Source organism: Erpetoichthys calabaricus, chromosome 17 (genome assembly GCF_900747795.2).
Source record: "Erpetoichthys calabaricus chromosome 17, fErpCal1.3, whole genome shotgun sequence".
Lineage (NCBI taxonomy): Eukaryota > Metazoa > Chordata > Cladistia > Polypteriformes > Polypteridae > Erpetoichthys > Erpetoichthys calabaricus.
In genome coordinates, this window is record NC_041410.2 from 25,556,618 (window position 1) to 25,579,653 (window position 23,036).

The 23,036-nt window shown below is 40.4% G+C and overlaps 1 protein-coding gene across 1 annotated transcript in view; it reads left to right on the plus strand.

The window, feature by feature from the left end:
- The window catches only part of nphs1 (NPHS1 adhesion molecule, nephrin), a 163,147-nt gene that overhangs the window by 93,803 nt on the left and 46,308 nt on the right, over positions 1–23,036 (plus strand). Inside the window, exons 13-19 of the mRNA XM_051920777.1 lie at positions 2,155–2,284; positions 2,580–2,752; positions 7,438–7,578; positions 7,685–7,825; positions 12,291–12,412; positions 16,709–16,874; positions 19,409–19,565. Of these exons, the coding sequence (XP_051776737.1) occupies positions 2,155–2,284; positions 2,580–2,752; positions 7,438–7,578; positions 7,685–7,825; positions 12,291–12,412; positions 16,709–16,874; positions 19,409–19,565 (1,030 nt within the window). The remainder of the gene's footprint in view (positions 1–2,154; positions 2,285–2,579; positions 2,753–7,437; positions 7,579–7,684; positions 7,826–12,290; positions 12,413–16,708; positions 16,875–19,408; positions 19,566–23,036) is intronic.

The window sequence follows — 23,036 nt, forward strand, 5'->3', positions numbered from 1 at the left end:
AATACCAGTGGAACAAAGAATAATAGAAAATAGGACTGATAGAAAAGTCTGGATATATATAGTCTTTAGAAAAAGCTTACGAAAAAGTAAAGATAACAAGGGTGAATGTCGCAGGCATAGTTGTTCATGCTGCTTTTCTGACGATCACATGGAAACGGCCACACGTTGCTGTCACTCTGTTCTCTTCTAACGTCTTCATCCCTTCTTCATCCTCCCTCCTTCCTATGTCACTCTTCAGACGAGACATACTGTATTTATTCTAAAATTCTACCTGGGGGTTTTGCAAGATGTGATTGTTAGATCTGATTGGCCGGCTCTTCAATATGATGAATGAATTCACTGTCTGTTTTCCCAAACTATTTTTGATGTTGTCTGAGGTGTTGCCATGTCTTCCTTTCCCAGGCTGTAAAATAATTTAGCTACTTTTGTCCCACATGCCCAGGTTATGAACTAATCAATAGCGTTAGGCACCAGCATGTCTTCCTTTCTTTATTGGAACAGCTGCTTTAAAAGTGAGGTACAACTAGGAAGAGGATATGCTTTGATGTGTCCAGAATGTAATTCATCTGTTGAAGTGTTGAGCAACATATAACGAAAATACAGAACAAAATTTACATATTTTTTACCCCATAACACAGTGGTTCTCAAACTGTGGGGCGGGCCCCCCTAGGGGGTGCGAAGTAACAAAAAGGGGGGCACGAAGATGTGAAAAAAAGAAAACAAGAATCGAAAATATGAAAAATACATCTATTGAAACCAAAACAAATTAACTTAAACTACATTCTGATACTAGAAAAATAAATATACTGTAGAGTTAGATAAATGTCGATAAAAGTTAAGTAGGTATAATAAAATATGCATCTATGGTATATCATTAATTAAAAAAGAACAAATTGGTATTAGTGGGCTCCTTTCAAAAAAACATTAGGGGGGCGCGATTAAAACTGTTATGAAAACTCGGGTCGCAAATACTTAAAGGTTGAGAAATGCTGCCGTAACACTTCTTTAAAGTCATGAAGCAAATCATCATCCCTGCCAGGGCATGCATCTGTCTGTTTCAAAGGGCCTTCCTGGGTTTGTCCTTGCTCACTAGCATCACGTCCACTTGCTATACTTTTTTTTCCTCTGGACTACCATCGCTATCTCTCTATATATAAAATCCAACGTCTGTCTGTTTGCCTGTATGTTTGCCCGCTTTTCATGAAAGAACTACTTAATGGATTTAGATTGAATTTTTTTTATAATTTACGGTTGAGTTTGTGACTTCTCTCATCACGCTAAGTATCATAGTTTGCTTGTGGTACCGATTTATTTGCGCAAATCTGAGAGAGATGCAGCGGGCCAAGGGGGCGGGGTCCTCTTCACTCACGCGCCAGCCTTGGGCGTATCTTACATCCGCTTAGCTAGCGAATAGAGAACTACTTAATGGATTTAGATCGGGTTTTTTTTCTAGAATTTGCCTGAATATTCCGGTTGATTTTGTAACTTCTATCATCGTACTAAGAATCATAGCTTGCTTGCAGGAGTGATATATTCATCCTAATCCGAGCCAGAGGCTGCGGACCGAGGGGAGGAGGAAGCGTAACATCAGGAGTAGGGAGTCGGTCTGCCTCTGTATTTTGGAGCGTAACTTGCCTTCACTTAGCTATCGATACCTTTTTGTTTATTGATTTTTAAAGTTTGTCCTGTTTCACTACTACACAGGTGCAGCTGCGGGGGACGGCTAGTATATAAATATACACAAAGGGTTTCCTGTCATTTCAGTCACACACCAATATACTGTTCATGTTTAGTTAAACTTTTCTTGCAGTTCTGTGAAGTTCACAAAGAGAGCATCATCCAGTTAGCCTGCTCTTTAAATGCTCTTGGGAAGGATGAGTGCATGAGTGCATTTGACCAAAGGACTCTGTCCAAGGTTGTAGTTCACTGGTAAAAAAAATACTATAAGTTTTGTCTCTTGAAATTTCCTCAAAGCAATCCTATTTTTAAAAGCTCAAATATAAATAGTTTTCTGATGTGTTTGATATTTTTGATCTGCACCCTTCTATTGTGTTTGTTGTCCCCCAAGAACTAACAAATCACTGATTTTTAAGAGATTCTTAGAAAAAACCTAATAGTGCTAAAGTTGAGAATGTTTCTGTCTTTCTCCATCAGTTCCTCCAATCAGCATGGAGATCACAGCTGCTTCTAAACAAGTGAAGCGTGGACACTCCCTGACGTTAACCTGCACTGCTGGGAGCAGTAATCCTATTGCTAATGTATCGTGGACCAAAAATGGTGAAAAGTAAGTGCCTGAAAAAGGATGGTGTATCATACATTTTCATATTTTAGTCATAATACTTCAATTTAATGTGCAGAGAATTGAATCAAAGAGGCCTACAGATGATGATGCCAGAACCCAAGTGAAAAGGCAAGTCACACTTGTTAAAATACAACAGAAACTAAACTACTGCTTCAAATGCTTCTGTTCCACAGTATGAAACACGACTCACCTATCATCCTGCTGCTTCTTCCATGTAGTGGTGTTCAGCTTTGTCACTTCATCTGTCTTACTCATTCTTTGCCCTCTACTTCATCAGGCTAAAACAATTTGATCTTGGAAAGAAGCGTGCTGAGTATGGAGGTGAATCCCAAATGAGTCGAGTCTATATTAAGGCGGCGTCTTCGGATAACGGGAAGCGAGTGTCATGCCTGGCATACAGCTATGTCCTTGCAGAAGGAGTCAACACTTTCTACCGGCTCAATGTGCTTTGTGAGTGCCAATGTGGTGTTCCCGTTCTTTGAGTTTGAGTTCATTTATCCACTTACATTATATGTCACATTCAAATACTTTTATTGAATTATTTCTGAACTCAATGATGACTTTTATAATATTAGAAAATATTCCTTTACAGCATACTGGAAGCTTCATTTTTAAGCAGAGTATAACATTTTAGAAAATGACAGATTAACATGGAAGAGGTGTCTTGACTCAAATATTCCAGTTAATTTTAAGTACAATTATGTATTTCATTGCTGCCAGACATAAAAGATGTAGTTAATGGGTAAATGGAGCAATGCAGTGGCGGAGTCAGGTTTTGAACTGCGAGGGGCAAGCTCAATAGTGCCCTCCCTCTTCAAGCCCCACCTGTCGTATTAATGTGTGATTCTTCTGGGCTTTCGTTTCAGCTGCAGTAGTTGGTTTCTAGCAGGGGTTGGGAGAAGAAGGGTAGTGTCACCTGTGGAGGATGGTTTCCAGTGGGATGGGAGTTTAGTGGTTCCTCATTTGCAGATTGAAAACCAGTCTGGAATGACCACTATTACTATTTCTTCTTCCCAGTCAAAATGTATCCTATGCATTCATTTCAATATCATATTGTCTTTGTCTGCAAAATTTGATTTTACCACCTGAGGACTTTTTATAGGCATAGACCACCTCTGTCCCTACCTGATTCCGAAAAACTCATTCTACATTTCATAGATAGATAGATGCTATATAACAGACAGACAGATAGATAGATAGATAATTCTTTACATTTATATAGTGCTTTTCTCAATCCTCAAAGCACTCTCCACACAGGGACAACCCAGGAAGCAAACCCACAATCTCCTTACTGCAAAGCAGCAGCACTACCACTGAGCCACCTGTGAGTATAGATAGATAGATAGATAGATAGATAGATAGATAGATAGATAGATAGATAGATAGATAGATAGATAGATAGATAGATAGATAGATAGATAGATAGATAGATAGATAGATAGATAGATAGATAGATAGATAGATAGATAGATAGATAGATAGATAGGACGGTAAGCAAAATTATATATATATATATATATATATATATATATATATATATATATATATATATATATATATCCTTCAACACACACAAGCATTATTTTGTTGTGGGAAACATTTCCCAAGTTTCCCATTTGCATAGCACAGTACATGCATGAATGAACACAGTCACAAAGCAATTCTTGCCTTTCTCTTTTCTCTTTCCTTCCATCTCCACTCCTCCTCTAGCAAGCTTTGTCCATCTTCCTTCAGACTCTGGATCCTGGAGAATTGGCATTGGCTTCTTTTATCCTACACCCAGGAGTACTTCTGGTAGCCCGTTAACATGGTCTGGAAGCACTTCCAGGTGAGGTGGAAGCCCGACAAAGTAGGACTCCGTATGACCCTGTAGCACGCTCTGGTGGCCCCCACAGAACCCAACAGGGTTGTACTGAACTTCAACTTCCATGAAACCCTGTAGAAATCTGAGGCACTGCTGCAACCAAGAAAGGCTGCCACCTAGTGCTCTGGAGGAGATAAAGCCCTCTGCATGTTTTCTCCCCTGGTCTTCCTATATATATATAGTGGGAACAATTAAGCCTTGACACGTTAAGAGGGTTTGGATCAGCCTCCTGTAAAATTGTAGAGTGGATAAAAAGTTGAACATTTGTTGAATAAAGGTCTTTACAGACAAGAGTCCAAAACAGAACTGAGGTTGTGGTACAAACAAGTTGGTTTTAAAGTTGGCAGGGAGGAAGTGACGTCTTCTGGGGGTGGAGCTGGAAGTGATGTCTTCTGGTGTGAAACCGGAAGTGATGTCATAGGGCCCAGGTGGAATTTCCCGCATTTGGTCTGTGAGGAAAAAAGAGAAGTGATCCGTGCACTCTGCCGCCCCCTAGTCTGACTGGGAATTACTTCTTTTGAGCCCTTCAGCTGCCTCCCATTTGCACATGTGGCTTGGATACTCCAGAGCTCCAGCTGACAATTACAGGGCTGCAGGTGGGAGTAGGTTGAGGTCAGCCTTGCTCAGATTGTACCACAGGTTTATATTTAAAGTCATTAATTTTTGCATTGAGCAGGTTCAGCTTGTAGTGTTCATGAACAGAACATGCTTATAAAAGTGTATTTCCTTGTTTGAAGTCACCTGCATTCAAAGTGATTCAACATTAAAATATTGGTAACAAAGTGAATCATTTTTGTTGCTGAGTCAGCCAGGATGATCTGTTACTTCCCTGGGCAGTGGGGTGGAAAAATTCAGTCTGCATTTCAATGTCTGGATCATACATGTAGTTCTAATTGTACTGCACTTCCTTTTTCACCATTGCTTATTCACATAAATCTCCACTTCCCCCTCTAGTTTTTTTCCACAACATCTGATGTAATTCATCCAGCATTTAAACAGAGTCTGAAATAAAATGTTTAAGCCAGTTCCCTGCAGTACCCAAAATGTCACAGTACCTGAACTCTCTGTATCTCACTATAACTATTAAAAGCAATCCGACCTTTCTCATTATATGGAGTCTGACCAGGTCTTTTATCCTTACTTCTGATCTTCACCTCTTCCATCCTCACTCTGGATGTTCACTCCTTCACCCTTTCCTCCTTTGGATGAGCAGCTCCTCTGATAGGGTGTAATGGAGCTCCTTAGGCAGCAGTGCTACCAGGTGAATACAGGAATCTTTAATACACTCCATTTTACGTTCCTCAGAGTCTCGTACAGTCTCAGACATCATAAACATATCACCCCACCAAATTATTGTATCTGTTTGCTGACTCCCACTACAAAGTATATTTAGAGATTACAGTTTATCAAAAGTTTTTTCTACAAAAGTATATTATCCCAGTTTTATTACCCTTAAACTGGCCCAATGCAAAAGAGAGCATCCATTACAAGATTTATCTTCTTGCTTACACAAGTAATAATGGTGCTGCCCCTGTCTACCTTCAGGACTTCCTCATTATATATACACACCCAAAGTTTCCCTCTGGTTTTGATCATTCTACCCTTTTTATTGTTGCATGGGTAAAACAGGTGACCGTGCTTTCTGTTCAGTAGTGCCTGACTATGGCAGAAACATCAACAGGCCATCAAAACTTCTTCAGCGCTGGCCAGTTTTAAAAGAAATTTAAAGATATGTTTATTACTATGTATTTGGCCACTTCTGTGCTATTAGAGTTTGACTTATATGTGACGCTGATATTTTATCAAATCCTTTGTTGTTCATATTGTTTTCTTTGTGAAATACAGATAACTGTGTTGTTCTACAGGAATACTCAACACAAAAGTTCTATTTTTGCATATGATACTTGCCTCATGTAGTTAGTAGTGATGGTACGAGAAAAAAGTTAATCTCGTATTTTCAGGCGGAACAGACATAACAAAGTTTCTGATGTAGCAGGTGTCTACATTGACAAATATCAAAAAATATGTTACTCATGTTGCATAATCCACATGTCAAGTTATCCAGTTCTATGTTCGTAATGTCCCAAACGTGCATTTTTTACTAAAATGTTGTTAAATAAACCACTTCTGCGAAATGCCCTTATGAGTGAAAATAGAACACTCTCTGAGCATTTGTATTGAAAACCCTCCATGGTTATGGGTCCAGCCCAGTAATGGCTTATTCATTGGATAACATTTTGCTTCACATGAGATCAACAAAAACTGTGCACTGGGAGACACAGAAAACTAAAGATTAAAAATTAATGAAAAGCGAGTGAGAACATTATCAGGAAGAGAATACGCCTCGGACTTGTGCATATCTGAGATGTTTCAGCAAGCAGAAGGTCAGATGACTTGTGCAGTTTCACAGAGTGCTGCTAAATAATCCTGCGGTACTCTGATTGTGGCTCATGCTGTGAATGTGGTGGCTCTGAGGCTAAGGATCTGTGCTGGTATCCAGAAGGTTGCTGGTTCGAATCCCCCTCACTGCCAAAAGAGATCCTACTCTGCTGGGCCCCTGAGCAAGACCCTTAACCTGTAATTGCTCCAGTGGTGTTGTACAATAGCTGACCCTGCAGTCTGACCCCAAGGGGTATGTGAAAACTAACAAATTCCTAATACAAGAAATTGCATAAGGCAAACAAAAACAATGATGGGTGGCAGGTCTTCAATTCAAAGGCTTGGGTGTGTTCCATTTTCATTCATGACAGCATTTTCCGGAGCTGCTATATTTAGCAATATTTTTGTAAACATACATGTGTTTGGGACACTGTGAATATACGACTAGATGACTTAGCTTGTGGATAATGCAACACGAGTAACGTAAGTGTTTTCATGGATAGTTTTTACACTGTTGTCTAGCTTTGGTAACCATAGAAAAATATTATATCAGAAACTTTGTTATCTCCATTCTGCGTGAAAATTTGAGATTAAAATTCTTTCTTGGCTATTGACGCCCATGTAACACCTGGCTGCAGCATATAGAGGGTCATTTCCGGAGGGTGGGACTGAACCGAGTGTCTGCCTGGGGGGCTGCCAAGCTGTTTCGTCATGTGGTGGGTGCGGTGATGCACTGTACCAGTGCATGCTCCCCAACCTGACCTGAACTGATCACTACAAAATACATGAGGCAAGTAACATATGAAAAAAATATAATTTTAAGTGTACAAAACACTTAAATGTACTCTTATATATGATTGTGATCAGAGTGGGATTTTTTTTTCGATTTAAGATCCTCCTGAATTTGCTGTTGATCAGCCAAAACTTGTGCAAGCTGCGGAACACAGTGCTGCCCTTCTACCTCTAAAGGTGTCGGCCAATCCTGTGGAGATGAGCTGCAACTGGACTTTCCGCGGAGAGGACCTGGTTAGAGGTGAATCCAAACCTAAGACACTTCCTTCAGTTTTGGGCACAAGTATCAAAGCGTTGTTTAGTTAAGTATTAATACATGTGGTGATGCTGTTGCTTGTTTTCAAAAGAAAAAACCTATCGTCATCATGTGAAGGATGGTGGCATGTTGGAAATCTGGAATCTCACAAGAGCTGATGCTGGGGAATATGGAATACGTTGTGCTAATGCTGAAGGGGAGAACAGCACCGTCGTTCAGCTGGATGTGCAGTGTGAGTAGCAAAATCAAAGTGGATGACATGTGCAGTGTGAGAGGAGCCTTAGAGATAGGCACATTTTAGATGTTTGTTGTAAAGGTTAATACTATTGAAAATAATTCTGCTACTGACACTACTATGACAACTACTACAGCTACTATTAATAATAATAATTCTTTTTACAATAACACAAAAGGAAAAAGAACACTACAACTACTACTAGTACTACAGGAAGATTCACTTGAAAGAGGCCCCGAATATTCTGTAATAACTCTTGCTAGGATGAAGCAATCTGAACGAAATAATGTGCAATGTGCTCCTCAGTATATGGAGCTTTGAACAATCCGGGATGCCCCTGTGTCAGAGCAATGAGGTAGGCGCCAGACAGCCGTTGTGACGTTTAACCTCCGTTTGCAACTTCTGGGTGATACCGCCCGTACTCCTTCACTCAGTCACTTGACTTCTCGTCAGGATGGTGGTGTATAGTATTGAGCAGTGCGTCTTCATGGTACGAAACTATTGGGTCACCAATTCATTTAAGCGATGTCAGAATCAACTGGATGATTGTGAGTTAACGGAAGGTTACTTCCAGCAAGAAGGAGCAGCGTGTCACGCATCAGCGAAGAGCCTGACAGAAACTGAGTCCTTCTTTGGCAACAGGGTAATTTCAAAGGGGCTTTGGCCTACTATGGTCGCCGGATTTGACACCACCAGACTTCTTCCTTTGGGGTATGCTCAAAAGGAAAAGTCTATCGGAACAAGCCTCGCACTGTGGAACATTTGAAGGAAAACATCCAACATGAAATTGCTGCTATGCCCCCGGGATGCTTGCCGATAAGTTCAGGAGCATGGAGCACCACATCGAAATGTATCTGGCAGAAAATGGAAACCACTTCCAGCATCATATGTAATGCAATCAATTACACAAACGTCAAGGTATATAGCATATTTTTTTGGTTCAGATTGCTTCATCCTAATGGGATTTATAACAGAATATTTGGGGCCTTTTTCGAGTGAATCTCCCTGTACTATAAATGCAACAATAATTAAAAACAAGAAATACAATCATATTACTGTATTACTAACAACTAATAATAACAACACTGTTTATATAGCTACCACTGCTACTATTACTACTACTACTACTAAAAAATGGTCATAAAATGAAAATAATAGTGCTATTAGAACACCTCTCAAAGATAATGTAAGGTCTGTTTGGCCTTCAACAAGAAGTAATTGTTGCCAGCAAGGAGAGAAGTATAATGCAGAATCAAAGAGGGTGATATGACAGACACCATGGGATTAGTTCATTTAGGCAGCTGAATCGACTCTTCATGAAAAATTCACCACAAGCAGATCCATGCACAATAGGTGTCCAGAACTTTGACTCTTGAAATGAACCATCACCACATAAAATGATTCAAGAAGGTCGAGCTAATGAATTCAGACAGCGAGAAATCAAAGAGTTTTATAACTGGGGCTGAAACTTGAATACATCACCCTAACCAGAGTCTGTACAACTACTGAAATAATCAAAGCATAGTGATTCAAAGTCCAAGCCAGTGCAAGGCAACAACAACAACAACAACATTTATTTATATAGCACATTTTCATACAAAAAGTAGCTCAAAGTGCTTTACATGATGAAGAAAAGAAAAATAAAAGACAAAATAAGAAATTAAAATAAGACAACATTAGTTAACATAGAAAAGGAGTAAGGTCCAATGGCCAGGATGGACAAAAAAAAAAAAAAAAAAAAAAACTCCAGACGGCTGGAGAAAAAAATAAAATCTGCAGGGGTTCCAGGCCACGAGACCACCTAGTACCCTCTGGGCATTCTATCTAACATAAATGAAATAGTCCTCTTTGTATTTAGGGTTCTCACGGAAGGACTTGATGATGATGGTCATGCAGACTTCTAGCTTTTAATCCATCATTGTTGGAACATCATGGTGCTTTGAGTAGATGGTGGTGGATCAAGCCACCATCAAAAGGACACCGGAAAAGGAAACAGAAGAGAGAGTAGGGGTTAGTACAGATTTTAGAGCCACCATGAATAGTTATTATAATGAATTGGATATACAGAGTATCAGGATTTAAATTACAGTGAAGTTATGAGAAGGCCATGTTAAAATAATGTGTTTTCAGCAGTTTTTTAAAGTGCTCCACTGTATTAGCCTGGCGAATTCCTATTGATCACTTGCACTGTTGTTTTTTATGATTTTGTTAAAGTGGAGTTCATATTGGTAAAGAACACATAATACAGTTGTGGTCAGAAGTTTAAACACACTCATCATGGACATGAATGTCAAGGTAATTGTGGGCTTTCAGTGATTTCTTTGAATTGTTCCTTTTCTGGGGTGGAATGATTGTACAATGTACATCATAAATGACAAGAATTTGGTGCACACAATTAAATTTATTTTGGATTTTCTAAAAGCCACAAAGGGCATAATTATACATACAGGCTCAAATATATACATACACACATTTACATTTTATAATAAGTGGTACTGAAGGTTCTACAATGTCTTTTAATTTGACAGGTCCAATGTCTTGTAAATTCTCATTAGTGACCATCATTGACTGGGATAGGATAGGATAGGATAGGATAGGATAGGATAGGATAGGATAGGATAGGATAGGATAGGATAGGATAGGATAGATACTTTATTAATCCCAAGGGGAAATTCACATACTCCAGCAGCAGCATACTGATACAAAAAACAATATTAAATTAAAGAGTAATAAAAATGCAGGTAAAAACAGACAATAACTTTGAATAATGTTAACGTTTAACAGGGTAGAAGTGAAGAGTTGCATAGTTTGGGGGAAGAACGATCTCCTCAGTCTGTCAGTGGAGCAGGACAGTGACAGCAGTCTGTTGCTGAAGCTGCTCCTCTGTCTGGAGAGAATACTGATCCTCACCAGATTGTCCAGGAGTGAGGCCCTCTTCTTTATGCTGCCTCCCCAGCACACCACCGCATACAAGAGGGCGCTCGCCACAACCGTCTGATAGAACATCTGCAGCATCTTATTGCAGATGTTGAAGGACGCTAGTCTTCTAAGGAAGTATAGCCGGCTCTGTCCTCTCTTGCACAGAGAATCAGTATTGGCAGTCCAGTCCAATTTATCATCCAGCTGCACTCCCAGGTATTTATAGGTCTGTACCCTCTGCACACAGTCACCTCTGATAATCACAGGGTCCAGGAGGGGTCTAGGCCTTCTAAAATCCACCACCAGCTCCTTGGTTTTGCTGGTGTTCAGGTGTAGGTGATTTGAGTCGTGCCATTTGATGAGGTTCCTATACTCCTCCTCCTGCCCACTCCTGATGCAGCCCACGATAGCAATGTCATCAGCAAACTTTTGCACGTGGCAGGACTCCGAGTTGTATTGGAAGTCCGATGTATATAGGCTGAACAGGACCGGAGAAAGTACAGTCCCCAGCGGCGCTCCTGTGTTGCTGACCACAATGTCAGGCCTGCAGTAGCTGCAGTAGCTGGTAGCTTCTCTGTGCCAGTGAAGTGGGGTCGCAGGTGTGTGTGACTCCATATCCATATTAATGCCATGATTTTGGAATGGGATGTCCAACAAGCTCATATGGGTGTGATGATCAGGTGTCCACAAACATTTGGCCATATAATATATATAAATGTGTATGTGAGAGAGAAAGAGAGAGAGCACTGTGATGGACTGTCACCCTGTCATAGTTGTGACCCCTGCTGCTGCCAGGATAGGCTCTTGCCTCTGTATATCTGTGTGTAAATATATTCTGAACCAATTCCTAGGAGAAAGATCACTAAAGGAAGATTTAAAAACAGTTGAGGTGCCACACATGCCCATGTTTAATGATGATTTCATTGAATGTTTTAAAGGAAAGAGCAGGCAGATCCGACACCACCGTGTCTTGTTGCTGGTTAGTCTCATACTGGCAGACTTTGTGCTGTAGTGGGTAAGGCTATGGATGTCAAAATTCTGAGATTGTGAGTTCAAATCCTGTTGTTGACGTTGTGTCACTGTGAGCAAGTCACTTCACCAGCTGGTTCTCCACCTGGAAAAACAAAAGGAAATGTAAACAATTGTGTCTCAGATGTTAAAAGATGCGCTGATAAAGGCTCAGGCTAAATGTAATACTGAGCAAATATGTACAGAATGTAGAGTATATATGTTTGCAAAGGGAAGATGGCTGATTTTCTCATAAGGATCAAAGTGAATTAATCACAGCTTGTGAGGGCCACTTACTGGGACTCTCATATTAAGCCAGCCAGCCTTTTTCATTGACTGAGCCGGTATTGATTTAATGTAACAGATCATTTTTTAAATACTTCTACCATGACATCTTGTTTTTATAGAGTGGCCTAGCATGAGATTTTACCTTTTCATTTTTTTTGTTTTATATGATCAAATTATTTCACTTCTTCCCTAGAGCAGAATCAAAGGGGGTTAATACATCTTCATATTTCTTTATGCTTATTTGCAGATTCTCCATCTATTAAGAGCCTAGCTGACCCAACAGAAGTTGATCTCGGGGGATCGGTTGAGATTTTATGCACTGCTGATGCAAACCCAGTTATCGAAAACATGTTCAGCTGGAGATGGCTGGTAAGACAGAAGCAGAGAGATGGAACAAGGAAGGACAATTTGTGTGGAAAGCGCTTTGAGTGGCTCTGTGGTGGCTCTGAGGCTAGAGATTTGCACTGGCAATTGAAAGGTTGCCGGTTCGAATCCCGTAAATGCCAATAGGGACTCTGCTCTGTTGGTCCCTTGAGCAAGGCCCTTAACCTGCAATTGCTGAGTAGTGAGAAAAGTGCTATATAAATGCAAAAAATGATTATTATTAGTGAGAAAACCACTATCTATCTATCTATCTATCTATCTATCTATCTATCTATCTATCTATCTATCTACAGTGCATCCGGAAAGTATTCACAGCGCCTCACTTTTTCCACATTTTGTTATGTTACAGCCTTATTCCAAAATAGATTAAATTAATTTTTTTCTTCAGAATTCTACACACAACACCCCATAATGACAACGTGAAAAAAGTTTACTTGAGGTTTTTGCAAATTTATTAAAAATAAAAAAACTGAAAAATCCCATGTACATAAGTATTCACAGCCTTTGCTAAATACTTTGTCGATGCACCTTTGGCAGCAATTACAGCCTCAAGTCTTTCTGAATATGATGCCACAAGCTTGGCACACCTATCCTTGGCCAGTTTCGCCCATTCCTCTTTGCAGCACCTCGCAAGCTCCATCAGGTTGGATGGGAAGCGTCGGTGCACAGCCATTTTAGGATCTCTCCAGAGATGTTCAATCGGATTCAAGTCTGGGCTCTGGGTGGGCCACTCAAGGACATTCACGGAGTTGTCCTGAAGCCACTCCTTTGATATCTTGGCTGTGTGCTTAGGGTTGTTGTCCTGCTGAAAGATGAACCGTCGCCCCAGTCTGAGGTCAAGAGCGCTCTGGAGCAGGTTTTCATCCAGGATGTCTCTGTACATTGCTGCAGTCATCTTTCCCTTCATCCTGACTAGTCTCCCAGTTCCTGCCGCTGAAAAACATCCCCACAGCATGATGCTGCCACCACCATGCTTCACTGTAGGGATGGTGCCAGGTTTCCTCCAAACGTGACACCTGGCATTCACACCAAAGAGTTCGATCTTTGTCTCATCAGACCAGAGAATTTTCTTTCTCATGGTCTGAGAGTCCTTCATCTATCTATCTATCTATCTATCTATCTATCTATCTATCTATCTATCTATCTATCTATCTATCTATCTATCTATCTATCTATCTATCTATCTATCTATCTATCTATCTATCTATCTATCTATCTATCTATCTATCTATCTATCTAATAATGAGTTTCTTTGAAAAGCCAATTTTGCCTCTGGGGTTCATAAAATTATTAGACACCTATTACTTTTTGGATGATAAATTAGACTGGACTGCCAATACTGATGCTCTGTGTAAGAAAGGACAGAGCCGGTTATACTTCCTTAGAAGGCTGGCGTCCTTCAACATCTGCAATAAGATGCTGCAGATGTTCTATAAGACGGTTGTGGCGAGCGCCCTCTTCTACACAGTGGTGTGCTGGGGAGGCAACATTAAGAAGAAAGACGCCTCACGCCTGGACAAACTGGTGAGGAAGGCAGGCTCTATTGTTGGCATGGAGCTAGACAGTTTGACATCCGTGGCAGAGCGACAGGCGCTCAGCAGGCTCCTATCAATTATGGAAAATCCACTGCATCCACTAAACAGTATCATCTCCAGACAGAGGAGCAGCTTCAGCGACAGACTGCTGTCACTGTCCTGCTCCACTGACAGATTGAGGAGATCGTTCCTCCCGCAAAATATGCGACTCTTCAATTCCACCCTTTGGGGGTAAACGTTAACATTTAATATTATACAAAGTTATTGTCTGTTTTTACCTGCATTACTATCAATCTTTAATTTAATATTGTTTTTTGTATCAGTAAGGTACTGCTGGAGTAAGTGAATTTCCCCTTGGGATTAATAAAGTATCTATCTATCTATCTATCTATCTATCTATCTATCTATCTATCTATCTATCTATCTATCTATCTATCTATCTATCTATCTATCTATCTTTAAACGTCTTTTTAAAGATTTTTTTATGATGACACAGGAATTTGCATTCTTGTCTCACATTTCAAGAATTACGCTAGGTGGCTCAGAGTCAGAGGTTTAAGTAGCCCAAACAGATATGAGAGGAAAGTTATATGTTATGAGGAAAGGGAAAAATATTAATAACTATATTGATTTATCACTCTAATACTAATGATAATTACCCTATACATAATTAACGTGATATGTAAAAATTATCCTCACTAAAGCAAATAATACATACAAATATTTGTTCATTATTTACCTGGAAAATATAATCAACTTAATGTAGAAATGTTATTTTCTCACATCCACTAATATGCTTTATCTACATTTTGATGTATATAGAGTATGTTTATGACACAATGCAACTACCAAAATAAATTTGAGTGAATTGCACTTTCTGTTATTCAGGTTCCATTTTTTTGTCACAGCCATATAATCAATGACCCTAAAGACAAATTGCCCTTTCCTGTTATAAACAATAATTATAGATTAGCTGTTGCTTTGCTACTAGCTGCTAATCACTGTGTGAATTTAGATTGCTTTAGCTGTTGTGTGCATACCAAGCTGAAAGTTCTTCCATTTTTAATCATATACTAACTGATTTGTTCTGCTATTTTGCTTCCCAGGACAATATCACTGCACAATGTGTGGTGTGGTGGGATTTACACACAAGATGATAACTAAAATTGAGTACCATTAAATTAATAATGGCAATTTTAATAAAATCTAAAAGAAAAAGTGACCAAATACACAGTATATAAAAAGTGTAAGAAAGTTGAAGATCTTGAGATGTTACTTTAAACACCCACTGAAGCTATAAACAAATTCCATCCACCCTTTAAGCCCACTTATCCAGAGCAGGGTCATGGTGAAGTTTAATCCTATGGCAACAACCATCATGCAGGAATTAACCCAATGCCAACCCATCGCAGGGTGAGCACACACATACACACACACACACACCCCACACCCCCCCACACACACACATACATCAGGAGCCAATTTAGTGTCTCCAGTCCAACTAACCTGCATGTTTTTCGACTGTGAGAGGAAGACCCAGTGCATAGAGCTCCCAGAATGTGAACCCTAGTTTCCTTGTTGCACCACCTTATAAAAAATTATTTAAAAAAATAGTAGACAGGGAGGGATAAACAAAGGAAAGTATAGCAAACAGGAGGAAAAGAAAAACACTGGGCCTACTAACAGAAGGTTTTGTTCCCTGTTGTACAGACGAGGTGGCCGGTTCACTTGCACACCACACAATAGAAGTTCCCTTCCTCCATCTCTCATCTGGTCTCTCATCCTCCCATGACACACTTCGTCACCAAAGCATTTTTTACAAAGAATTTGCTGTGTTTGCCTGTGACCTTGTTTGCCAAATATTTTCTTGGAAATTAGCTTTGTAGCCAGCTTACACAAACTCTTTTTTCCCAGTTCCCCATGATGCTTTGAGAGGCAGCATGATATCACAAAGCTGTGTTGGAAGGGACAGTCCCCCAAGTATGTAATGCTGATAGTAGTAGTGGGATAAAAATTAGTGGACAACTAAACATACACACACACACAAAATAAGTAGGGAAAATTAAACAGAAAATACCCATGCAGAAGGAAACTGGACATGTGTCGGTGTATTTGTGTCTTAATGTCTTTTTGTATGGACCTGTGTGTGATACGTGAGACTACCTCTTTAATAGTATTACCCAGAGAGATATGCAGCTGATGCAAACAGGAAGGAGTGAAGAATCCACTTCTTTAGTGTTGTGCCTATTTGGTAGTAGTGGCAGTGAGCTAACAAAAGCGACAAGGATAAATAAAGCTGTTCAATTCATGAGAGGTGAGTACCTGCTATTGAATCTGCAGATGGCTAAGCCTTAGTGACTTCATGCTTCCCGTCAGCAGGAAATTTTACAGCTCTAATATTTAATTATATTCATTTTATCTCAGTGAGGCACAGTGGTCAGCACTACTACCTCACGACTGCATAGTTGGCAGACGCTTCCCCAAGCCATCAGGGACTCATAAAATACCGCTGAACCATTATAATCCACTTAAAACTAATTCAGTTTCTCCTTCCCCATTGACTTCAGTGCATTTTGCTGAGTTCTTCAAAGTTCCCAATCTTTTCGCCAAACTCGAAAGGAGTTCATTCTTCAGGTTTGCTCATCATTAGCTACCAACAAAAGTATTTCACTGCAGTTGATGATTCAGTTACAGCATGTTCTATAAATTGCATCACTTTGCTTTTTTTTTAATTTTTCTGTATCAGGGTGATGAAGAGAGAGAAATAGATGCCAGCAGGCAGTTGCAGGAAGGACCAACAGGAAAGCTGGCTTTCACCGATGCTCAGAGAACTGATGCAGGGCGATATGAGTGCCTAGTAAACAACGGTCTACCTCCGCCTGCCAAGGGAGAGGTCCGCCTTATCGTTCGCTGTGAGTTTGTAGACATTTTTTATATTGGTAATAACACTGCTAGATTTTAATCAGTCGTATGCTGATTTGATGGGTCTTTTTTCTTTTCATTGTCCAGCACAATGTTAGTCAGCGTTACAGAGGAGCTATTATATATTCAATCCTAACTCTTTGATAAAATTTTAGAATCTCAGTGCTTTAAAAGTGAATTTTTTGTATATTTTACATATACAACATAGACTGTTCTGGTGCTGAAATGGCGACAATCACAGATGCTCCAAGTGCTTTAATTGTGACCTGATCACATTACCTGTCAAGTAATTTGATTTTGGAGGGATAAACAAAATATACTGCTCAAAAAAATTAAAGGAACTCTTTTGAATCAGAGTATAGCATCAAGTCAATGGAACTGCTGGGCTATTAATCTGGTCAGTTAAGTAGCAGAGGGGCTTGTAAATCAGTTTCAGCTGCTTTGGTGTTAATGAAGTTAACAACAGGTGCACTAGAGGGGCAACAATGAGACGGCCCCCAAAACAGGAATGGTTTAACGGGTGGAGGCCTCTGACATTTTTCCCTCCTCATCTTTTCGGACTGTTTTTTCACTAGTTTTTGATTTAGCTACGGCCAGTGTCACTACTGATCACATGAGGCCATAACTGGACCCTACAGAGGTTGCACAGGTAAGTCCAACTTCTCCAGGATGGCACATCAATATGTACCATTGCTAGAAGGTTTGCTGTGTCTCGCAGCACAGTTTCAAGGGCATGGAGGAGATTCCAGGAGACAGGCAGTTACTCTAGGAGAGCTGGACAGGGCTGTAGAAGGTCCTTAACCCATCAGCAGGACCGGTTTCTGCTCCTTTGTGTAAGGAGGAACAGGATGAGCACTGTCAGAGCCCTACAAAATGACCTCCAGCAGGCCACTACTGTGAATGTCTCTGACTAAACATTCAGAAACAGACTTCATGAGGGTGGCCAGAGGTGTGCTTTTCACAGATGAGAGCAGATTCATGCTGAGCACATCTGACAAACGTGAAAGGGTCTGGAGAAACCGTGGAGAATGTTATGCTGCCTGTAACATCGTTCAGTATGACCGGTTTGGTGGTGGATCAGTGATGGTCTGGGGAGGCATATCCATGGAGGGACGCATAGACCTCTACAGGCTAGACAATGGCACCTTGACTGCCATTAGGTATCGGGAAGAAATCCTTGGACCCACTGTCAGACCCTATGCTGGTGCAGTCAGTCCTAGGTTCCTCCTGGTGCACGACAATGCCCAGCCTCATGTGCCGAGAGTATGCAGGCAGTTCCTGGAGGATGAAGGAATTGATACCATTGACTGGCCCCCACGCTTGACTGGCCTAAATCCAATAGAACAACTCTGGGACATTATGTTTCAGTCCATCCAACGCCGCCAGGTTGCACCTCAGATTGTCCAGGAGCTCAGTGATGCCCTGGTGCAGATCTGGGAAGAGATTATTTATTTGTTCTTATTTACTTTTGTAATCATTTTTGCTTCATTCTGCTTTCTGCATTTTTATGTCATGCTCATGCATCCCTACACCCACATACTGTAAGTATTATAGCACTGATCTGCTAGGTGGTTCTTATTGATGTTTCCACTGTTTTATGTTGTAGTGAATGACCCTATACTATATATGCCGTTCATGGAATTAAATCCAGCTCTTGCACAGTTATTCAATGATGGTTCTATAATACAGGAAAGCAGTCAGGATGTGAGATGTTCAGGTGTCAGGTACACTGGCAGGGCTGTCATTTCCAGTGACAATGGTCCGTTGATGATAAGGGAGTAGTATACCTCAATATTGTGTATGGTGCTTTGGAACAAGTAATTACTGTGGTGCCAGTGTATGTCCTGGACACTGGGAGATGACTAAATGCATGTTTGGTCCCTCATGCTGTTAGGTGGCAGAAAGAGGAACATACTGTATATTAGATAAAGTCTCCAACTTCCCTGGGCCTTTACTAGAAGGCTGAAGTTCAGAAATGCAGAGACAAATGGAGCCAGTAGGTGGAGTTGGTGAGTTATATCAAAACAATCCCAAGGGTTTCCTAACCAATCTCCTGACTCCAAAAGTGGTGGTTGGGCTTGCCCTGAAAGTTCTAGGTTGGGTCGTATTGACAATATGCCAGTTGAATTTAAGAGTCTGGAGGAGAGCTAACAGGAGTTCATCTGGCAGAAGGAAGAGAGTCACAAGAAGAAAGAAAACTGGAAAGAGTAGACGGGGGAGAAGTGAAATGTGTATTCTTGTTTTTCTCTTCTTTTTTGTAGCCAACTCCTGTATTATAATCTTTTTATTCACAATAAAGGCTTTCATTTGTTTATATTCTTAATCTCCTTTGTGTTCCGGGTCTGCAAACACAAAGGGGACTTGAAGTGACTTCAGGTCACTTCTGACCACAAGTGACTCATATAATCTGAGGGATTCAGTTCAGCAGTTTTCATCCAGATTCATAGGTTGACTACTCCTTCATTTTCTCAATGTCACATTTTAACTATAAAGCAAAGGGCTTATGTAATTTTGTCTCTTTCAGTTAAGCCAGAGCTTCAGAAAGGAGTTCATTTGAGTAAAGTTGCAGCTTTTGGAGATGGGACTGGGTTTGCTCAGCTGACCTGCAAAGCAGAAGGCATCCCTAATGTGGCATTCAGTTGGGCCAAGAATGGTGTCGGCCTTGACCTTAATCATCCTAGGTAAGAGGTTCCATATTAGCAAAGATGAGAGCATGTGGTGCAACAAATTAAAATGAGTAAAGCCATTCCTAATCTGGTATCAATGCAGGGAACTGATATGAAATACACTGAGTACAGTACATTCACAGATTAATCTTTTTAGATGGTTTGCCTTACCATAATTGTTGTAAAGAAAGTCTTTTCCTCTATGCTGCTTACTTGTTATTTCTTATGTCGGGTTCCCAGAGAGATAGAGAGATTGCTATAAGGAGATTCACAAGAATAGAACATTTTTCAGGTGATGCTCATTATAGTTGTAGGATTTGTAAATTATAAATCTCAGTCCTGTCCCTGTTAAGACTGTGTTGACACGAGTTCATACCAACACACAACTCAAATTCTGCCTGTCTATCACACATAATACACTATATGTATGAATATGGCAATATGGTGTTGGGTCTACCTGCTCTTTTCTTTAAAACCCTCAATGTAATTGTCATTAACTCTTTGAGGGCTGAATAGTTTTTCCAAAAAACACAGTTTTCTGATTAGCACACAAAGCAACAGTTTGACAAAGAAATCAACATAAGGGGTGGCAGTGGTGGTCACAGTGCATCACAATCAGCTTTGTACCTCTTGCCCTTGTAAGTGGTGGTCCTCCCAGGTGAACATTGCCATAAGCACATCAGCTACGTGAACCTGTTCAGCACCACAATCAGCTGATGCTGGTACCTCATGTTCGTCACTTGTGTCAAAATCAGAGTCCGACAAATCAGAGTGCAGTTCAGCTATAATATGCAAAACGTCGTCCATGGAGTATTTCACTTTATACATTCGCTTCGCTCTCTTGCCATATGCCAATGCCATTTTTGCTGTTGTTTGCTCCTCACTACTCACATGAGCACAAGGAATCTCAGTCAAACCAATGAAGCTAACTTTTCTTCTAGCTAAGAGGATCCAACTAAAACATAACAGTGGGTTTTGTCACCGTTTACCATTGATTATCACCATCAACCCCTCCTTTTGACAAAAGCCGACATCCGCCCTGAAAGAGTTAAACATGGTTGCTAATTTTAAGAATTGGCTCAGAATATTAATAAACATATATAGAGAGAGAGGCCAAAACCTGTCCTGGTATCAGCAGGGGACACAAGGCAAAGCATAAAAACGACAGGGTGACAATCTATCACAATGCACTCTTTTACTCTCTCTCATACGTTTATATACACTAACGGTTTATGAGTACCTGGCCATCACACCCTTATGGGCTTGTTCGACAGCCCAAACTCAATTGTCCCTTCTCCATCAAACTTTTCAGTAAGCACTACGCACTCTTCTGACATCCATCAAACCCAGCTTCGTCTGTCAGACTGCCAGATAACAAAATGTGATTCATCACTCCAAAGAACATACTAACAAAGAACTCGAACATAGTGATGTTAGCCTTGTGTGAAGCTCCTTGGCCATGGAAACCCATTTCATGAAGCTCCTAAGGCAAAGTTTTTGTGCTGATGTAGCTTCCAGAGGTGGTTTAGAATTCTGTTGTGAGTAACGCAATAGATAATAGGTGATTTTTATACGCTATGTGCTTTAGCCTCTATCTGTAAGTTTGTGTGGTCTACCACTTTGTGGCCAAGCTGCTATTGCTCACTAGACGCTTCTGCTTGACAAAAGCAGCACTTACAGTTGATCAGGGCAGGTCTAGGTTGGGAGGATGCACTGGCAGCAGTGCAGAAATTTCATATACTGACTTGTAGCAAAAGTGGTATCCTCCGACTATGTCACATTTAAAGTCACTGAGCTCTTCCATACGCCCTCATTCTACTGCAATGTTTGTCAATGGGGACTATATGGCAATGTGCTTGATGTTATAAACCTGTTAAAAATGGATCTGACTGAAACATATGCTCTCTGAGTGACATACACGTACGTTTGACAGTGCTAATGAGAGTGCAGAGTGCCAATGCCTGGTGCAGCTATTTTCAAATAAACATTCACCAGACAAAGCAGACTTTTAGCAGACATATATTTTGTAATTGAGTGTTGTTTTAAGTGTAAAGGATATCTAGGGAGTGTAAAGAGTATCAAATATGAGTCCAAAACGAAATTAAGACCCTAGTATCTTATATTTTTCATTTATCTTTATTAAAATAATACAAGAGTAACATTACAGTATTGCTGCTTTACAATTCCAAAGTCTTGATTCAGTTCCCTGGTCTAGTCACAGCCTTTGTGGAGTTTGAACATTTTTGCCATGTCCATTTCAGTTTTCTAAGCGTATTCTGGTTTCCTGACACATTTCCAAACACGTACCAGTTAGGGTTTTTTGAATAGTCTAAATTTAGGGGTCACAAGTTTAAGTGTCTGTTTCCTGAGGTGGACTATTTCTTCATTCCAGGCGTATTCTGCATTACACTCAGTAATGTGGATATAGGATGCGTCTCCCCACAATGTATTATTTGAATAAGCAGGTTTGAAACATGAATGAATGAATGAAAGAAAAACAATATCCTTATGTGAATCTCAGCAGGCTTCACTCCTTCTACCAAGAAAATCTCACTATGGTGTATTGTTCATTAATGGTGCAGTCCTTCAGTGGAGCATCATCTGACCTTGGTTTCAACTAGACTAACAGCAGAGTGCTGCACTGTGCATGTTAAAATTACCCATAAGCCATCACAAACCTGTTGTGCTGCATCAGCTTCTATCCATTGCAGTCACCGTGTAATTTTCCAGTTGTCTTTACCTCTTGATTTAAACCTCATATATCTAACTATAGATAGACAGACACACGTATATCTTGTAACAAAATCGACTCCAGACAGTCACAAAGGTTTGGGTCAGCCACTCATATAATATGATTCCTGGCTGAAAAAGGTTTTGAAAAAGGTTTGCAATGTTTACAAAACAGAACTGATCAAGTGGAGGTAAAATAGCGGATTTAAAGTTTGGAAGAGGAAATTAGGTCATCCAGGCCGGAACCGGAAGTGACATCTTCGAGACCGGAAGTGCCATCATCAGTTGCACAGGCACTGGAAGTGACATCATCAGTGGTGCCAGAACCCGATGGGATTTCCAGAGAATGGTCTGCAAGAGACTGAGAGAGACAGTCAGCACACTCTGCCACCCCCTGGTCTGGCATAGTATTACTGTTACTTAAGCCCTTTAGCTGCCTCCTAATCGCACATATGTGACAATCTCTATATGTATAAAATCCAATGTCTGTCTGTCTGTCTGTCTGTATATCTGTCCGCTTTTCACGAGAGAGCTACTTAACGGATTTAGAACTGGTCTTTTTCTATAATTTGCATGAACATTCCGGTTGATTTTGCGACTTCTCTCATCGCGCTAAGAATCATAGTTTGCTTGCGGTACCGATTTATTTACGCGAATCCGAGAAAGACACCTCACTCACGCGCTAGCCTCGGGGCGTATCTTACCTCCACATAGCTAGCGAATGAGAGAACTACTTAACACATTTAAAATCGGGGT